We start from the raw sequence: 5,441 nt of genomic DNA on the forward strand, positions 1-5,441 counted from the left end.
AAGTGCACCAATGTGATTTTATTCCACGATAACAGATAAAGTGGGCGGTATTAATACGGGACATAGTACATACAAACATTCAAGAACACGGAGGGGATGCATGTGTTCTCCAAGGTCGCTGTGCAACGCGCACGTATGCGTACGCGCATATATGCACCTTCCCTTCGTTCACCAGGGACCATGTTTATTTACGAGTAATTTAATTCTTATGCACGTAGGCGCGCAGAGCAACGGCATGCACGTAGAGCTCGACGCAGGGTAGCTAAGCACTGGGCGGCAGTACTGCCTACCGTACGTACGTACGTATGCATGGCTGCATTGTTGCGTGTGCTCCTCTCAGTTGCGGACCTCCGCCCGGTACATGGGCTCCGGAACCTCGTCCGCGCGCGCACAGCAGCGGCAGCCATGGTGATGGAAGAGCCCGTGCCCGCAGCAGCCCCAGTGACATCCGCCGCCGCCGTAGCCTCCGCCGCCTTTTCCGCCATGGCCAGGGTAGCCGCCACCGCCACCGTAGCCTCCTCCGCCGCCTGGGTAGCCGCCGCCGCCGTAACCTCCACCGCCTTCCCCACCGTGGCCAGGGTAGCCGCCACCGCCGCCGTAGCCTCCTCCGCCGCCTGGGTAGCCGCCGCCGCCGTAACCTCCACCGCCTTCCCCACCGTGGCCAGGGTAGCCGCCACCGCCGCCATAGCCTCCTCCGCCGCCTGGGTAGCCCCCGCCGCCGTACCCTCCGCCGCCGCCGTAACCTCCTCCGCCTCCGCCTCCGCCGTAGCCTCCCCCGCCGCCTCCGTGCCCGTGGTGGCCTCCGCCAAAGTGGAAGTTCTCCACGCCGGCCTCATTCTCTTCCTTCTTGGCCTCTGCACGAACAGAAACAAAAAGGTGCATGGAAATTAGCAGCAGAATGCAGCAAAGCAAGTTTCTTAGCCTAATGACGGCCAACTAATTCAATTCCTGCCCGTTCAAAACTGCTCCGAGGAGTTAGTGCATTAGCTCACCAGGGTGTTCATCAGTCGAGGCGACGAGGATAGCAGCAGCAAGCAGGAGAGCGAACACAAGAAGCCTCTTGCTGGATGCCATGCTTGACATCCGTGATCCGTGCCTCTCCTTCAGTGGTCGCAGTGGCTACTGGCTACTGGCTGGCCAGTGTGATGGATGAGATACGGATTAGCATGCAGAGCAAGCGAATTTATAGGCCGGCCGATGGAGGGCTTGGATACGAATACGAAAAGCTCGGGATCACGAGGAGCTGTGAGCCTGTGACTGTGAGCGAGCTGAGGTTGGGTCCCCATGGCCATGGCGTCGTCTTCGGCCCGTGGAGCGGTGGTGGGTGGGAGAAGGACGGCACGCACTAATGATCGATCCTGGCAATCTAGCATGGAAGTAGCTAACCTCCGCGTCGTCCGCAGGAGCACCAATGGCGCCAGCCTCCCCTCTGACGCCGAGCATATTCTGGATCGGGGATGTCTTCTTCTGCATAGGGTGGGTGCTGCTCGCGCGACGCGACGATAAAGTTTGCATGCACGCATCAGTCTCATTAATCAGCCCCGCTGCAAGTTACCCACGGACGCATGTGTATCCAAATCGGCCGAGCGGATTCTGGATCGGATATATTCTTCTGCATCTGGTAACCAGACGTGGAGCACTGCTGAACGTTCGCACGTAAGTTATCTTCGCTTAGAGCATCTCCAACAAAACTCCCAGTAAAAGTGGTTTTACGAGATGCCCATATAAGTTCATAGGTGAGGTGATTTCTCAATTCCTCTAAATTTCTTCTCCTAAAAGTGATATTTTTGCAGCAGCGGCGGCGGACAACGGGCGCCGGTGGTCAGCAGGGCGACGCGGTGTCGATGACCGGCAGCGGCAGCGCGGATGTCGTCAGCGGCGATGCAGTGGGTATGGCGACGCGTTGATGTGGTACAGGAAGGGTCATCTTCTCCTAAATGTACAAGAGAAATTGGACAGATTATACGAGATCCCGTAAAAAAATCAGGTTTACAGAATCTGTTGGAGCACTTTTTTTCGGAAGATACTTAATCTATTCATAATCAATCATGGCAGCATCAAGGTTGGAAAAAGCGGTAGGCGTAAGCAAGGCGGTTGGCCTTCGCCTAGTGCCTAAGCGGTGCTTAAGCGCCCTAGGCGTAGCCTAGGTGATTATATAATATTTACTATTGGGGTGTATATGTGGTTATTATATGTGTATTTTATTAATTTAGGGCATATAAGTATGTTAACGACCAACTACTATGATTGGAATATGGCCCTTTTGGCATATCAGTGCAATATGGCATGATTTGTTGCTTGGGTAGACAATTTCTTACTTGCTCTGCCTAGACTTCTGCTTATGCCCTAGGCGAGGCGTTGGGCCATTGCCTAGCGCCTAGGCGTGCCTAAGCGCCTCCTAGGCACTGCCTTTTTCAACAGAGGGCAGCATAGAGAACACCCAAGGTAAAAAAAAAATACAAACATGCTCATGTACCACCTAGCAATGACTACAAGAGTGAGCTGAAGGCCGAAACTGAAGCAACGCCCAAAAATGGTCCAATTTGACAGCAAAATGAGCCCAGTTCGGAACGAAGACCTGAGCAGGCACGGAAACAGGACAGCAAGTACTACTAGCGTAACAGTCCACACACATGTTTAGTTCAGCAAATATTTCAGTAAAAAAGACAGAAGGTGAAGTCAGTGAGGTGTCTCCAGATGCTACACCACAGGCGGGCGAGGAGGCTGTGGTGCAATATCAGCCAAATCAATATCAGTAGATCAATCATGGAGTATATTTTCATATTAGATTGATACGAATTTGCAGATGTAAACATTTTTCGCGAGCAGAAAAGTATCAGTCTCTTACAAGAACCAGTGCGAAATGAAATCACCCATCCATCATTTGTGGCCACTGAGAGCAAAGTTTCATTACATTCGGCCATAGATCAACAGCAATGCTCTCTTTCTTTCTTTCTTTCTTTCTTTTTGAAAAGGGCAAAAGACAATGCTCTTGATTGCCAACGACATAACTTGCTTGTCTTTCATCATAACTAAGATGACCAATGCAGCCCTGGATACAAATTGCAGATGTCAAACATCCTCGTGAATGGTTAACACTGAAATTAACTCCACTGTGATCTTTCTTCCTCAACCAGAACGATGATCTCAGATCGAAAAATATCAACCACTGGAGAGATGCCAAGCCTTGACCAGTTTAACCCCTCACAAACACAAGGCCCAATTCATTCACTAAGAATTTGCTTTGGCAGATGCCAGGGAATGTGAAAGTTAGTGCTCAAGGTTAGCAAATCAAGCAGAGAGAGACCAGCCATTAGCCCAGCACTACTTGGCCACGCAGGCATCCACTTAACTGATGGAGTAATCTGGCAAGAAACATCTTGTCTTTTGGTACATCCTCCTGTATATGGTCGCTCCTTCGAGCTCAGCATGGATTTCCCTCTCCGTCCGTATTCCCATAGGGTTGTCCAGAAGCCAACCTTCATTGTCGCACTGAAGATCTTTATCAATACGATCAGCATGCTCAAACACATCCGAGTATCCATCAAACCTTTCTCTCATGTCTGTAGCCACATCAAGCACATCTGATTGTACAAGCACCTATAAACGAAATAAGGTGAGATGTCAACTTGCAAAAGAGTACTTGACCAGCCTTTGAAAGCTAAACTCCCTACATAATCAACACAAGCCTTGATCGAAGATACAGAAAAGAGATTGTCTGAATAGTAATTTGCACTGGATCATATTAACTTGTATCACTCTATGACCCATATAATGCATAGAGGATGTGAAATTCCTATCAGTGAAGCAATAATAACTAAGAATATAGTCCAACTGATAACATGAAGGCAAGAATAAGCTTGAAACATACAAATCGAGTGGACAATACATGGCATTTCATAGAGATGTTGAAATTAAGCCAGATGCACATGGTTAATATATCCTCAATCTGATATACTTTAGGATCCCTCAAAAACATTGTTTCGTTATTCAGACTATTTTGAAATGATACCTTCATACAGATAGAACTAACAAAATAGTGATTGGCCTAAGTTAAACAGTCATTGGACAAAACTGATGCATACAGAAGGACTCTGACCGCATGCAGACTGTAAGATTAACAGAGAATACTTTGCATGAAAATCGTAGACAATGGTCATACCCGCCCACCCAGACAAAGGTTCTTTGTGATTGAATCGACCAATGGTGTCTGTAGAACTCTTCGCTTGTGATGCCTTTTCTTAAAGTGAGGATCAGGACACTGCAGAAAAGATGACTGCAACTCAGCTCTCAATTCCATAACATCAACTAAACCAGCATAAGCACAGGGACATATCGTATATAACTTAGAACAGTTACGGAATTACGCTCAGCTACACTCACCAGTATTGAAACAAGTGATAGGGGACCAGGGTATGATGACACAATTTGCTCGAAAGACACCGTTGCATTTGCAAACATAAAGTAACTGTGCCAAGGGAGCGATTTCAAGCACTGTTAAATTGTTCTGATAGCACGAAGCCCTCAAATGTCCATATGTGAGAAAGATCTGAGGCAAAGCTTACACATTTCTAAGCCCCAATTCTGTCACCCAGAACTGTGTCCGCTCGACCAACTAGACAAACAAAAACAAGCAGAGCATTATGACCACACCAAAAATCACACATTGAGAACCATGATTAAATTAAACCATATTAGCACAAGAACCTTCTGCCGGATTTCCAGTCCGAGGTAATTCCGCCTTTCACCGGAGTTCTTTGCTAACCAAACCAAGAATCTCCCACTCCCTGCACATGAAAAAAAAAATCCCCTGATACCTGAGGCTAAAAGAAATGTATCAGCACAATGGAGATGCAATGGAAGGAGACGTATGCCCACCGCAGCCGATGTCGACCATGAGGGGCAGCAGGGGATCCTCGAACACCTCCGTCCATTCAGGCGGCTCCGTGGGCTCCTACAGGTAAAGCAGAGTAAGAATTGGCGGAAGGGGAAGGGGGGATCTTGAAGATTATGGTAGAGGCTTACGACGAACAAGGCGCTGAGCGGATTCACGTGCTGCCGGATGCGAAGGTGATGGCCCCGCTGCATACACCAAAACCAATTGGTGGGTGGGTGGTCAGGCTGGTACGCTATTTCGAAAAGGAGACGGAGGTTGAAGACTGGGAGGATAGGATAGGTGGGGTTGGGGCGGACATTGGGGTAGAGGGGGCGGAGATTGAGGTCCGCGTACTCCCTGTCCACCGCGTCGGTGCTCCGCGCGGCGGAGCACAAGGTCCGGCGCCGAGCGCAGCGACGGACGGGGGCCGCGCGGACGAGACGGCAGCACAGGGAGGCCGCGGCCGTCCAAGCCATTCTGGCGTCGATTCCGGCTGGTGCTTGAGCGGCGGCGCTGCCTGTTCGACACCCAGCCGAAGGGGTTATCTTTTTTTTTTTTTTATGAG

The 5,441-nt window shown here is 49.7% G+C and overlaps 2 protein-coding genes across 5 annotated transcripts; both read right to left on the reverse strand.

The window, feature by feature from the left end:
- On the reverse strand, positions 1–1,250 carry LOC123054613 (glycine-rich cell wall structural protein). 3 transcript variants are annotated; one of them, XM_044478421.1, is made up of 3 exons: positions 993–1,250; positions 639–854; positions 1–602 (listed from the first exon to the last, which is right to left on the reverse strand). In XM_044478421.1, exons 1-3 carry the CDS (start codon positions 1,081–1,083, stop codon positions 337–339), a joined length of 573 nt encoding a protein of 190 aa, XP_044334356.1. In that variant the 5' UTR covers positions 1,084–1,250; the 3' UTR covers positions 1–336. The 3 variants fall into 3 exon arrangements, with proteins under 3 accessions (XP_044334356.1, XP_044334355.1, XP_044334354.1); XM_044478420.1 differs by having other exon boundaries at positions 1–605; positions 993–1,249; XM_044478419.1 differs by having other exon boundaries at positions 1–854.
- A 1,487-nt stretch (positions 1,251–2,737) lies between these two features.
- Positions 2,738–5,441, reverse strand: LOC123054614 (tRNA (guanine-N(7)-)-methyltransferase). 2 transcript variants are annotated; one of them, XM_044478423.1, is made up of 8 exons: positions 5,194–5,441; positions 5,026–5,082; positions 4,879–4,954; positions 4,708–4,787; positions 4,566–4,615; positions 4,384–4,468; positions 4,163–4,261; positions 2,738–3,600 (listed from the first exon to the last, which is right to left on the reverse strand). In XM_044478423.1, the coding sequence occupies exons 1-8, from the start codon at positions 5,350–5,352 to the stop codon at positions 3,349–3,351; spliced, it is 858 nt and encodes a 285-aa protein (XP_044334358.1). In that variant the 5' UTR covers positions 5,353–5,441; the 3' UTR covers positions 2,738–3,348. The 2 variants fall into 2 exon arrangements, with proteins under 2 accessions (XP_044334358.1, XP_044334357.1); XM_044478422.1 differs by having other exon boundaries at positions 5,026–5,436.

The sequence above is a fragment of the Triticum aestivum genome, chromosome 2D (genome assembly GCF_018294505.1).
Source record: "Triticum aestivum cultivar Chinese Spring chromosome 2D, IWGSC CS RefSeq v2.1, whole genome shotgun sequence".
Classification (NCBI taxonomy): Eukaryota; Viridiplantae; Streptophyta; class Magnoliopsida; order Poales; family Poaceae; genus Triticum; species Triticum aestivum.

What these genes read in the sequence shown, in the direction of transcription:
- LOC123054613 (XM_044478419.1), bottom strand. Translation starts at nt 1,083, where the DNA reads ATGTCAAGCATGGCATCCAGCAAGAGGCTTCTTGTGTTCGCTCTCCTG. An exon ending in CTCGACTGATGAACACCCTG is followed by an intron (nt 855 to 992) that starts GTGAGCTAATGC and finishes CTGTTCGTGCAG; the next exon opens with AGGCCAAGAAGGAAGAGAAT.
- LOC123054614 (XM_044478422.1), bottom strand. Translation starts at nt 5,352, where the DNA reads ATGGCTTGGACGGCCGCGGCCTCCCTGTGCTGCCGTCTCGTCCGCGCG. An exon ending in CGCTCAGCGCCTTGTTCGTC is followed by an intron (nt 4,955 to 5,025) that starts GTAAGCCTCTAC and finishes CTTTACCTGTAG; the next exon opens with GAGCCCACGGAGCCGCCTGA. An exon ending in GACTGGAAATCCGGCAGAAG is followed by an intron (nt 4,616 to 4,707) that starts GTTCTTGTGCTA and finishes TTGTTTGTCTAG; the next exon opens with TTGGTCGAGCGGACACAGTT.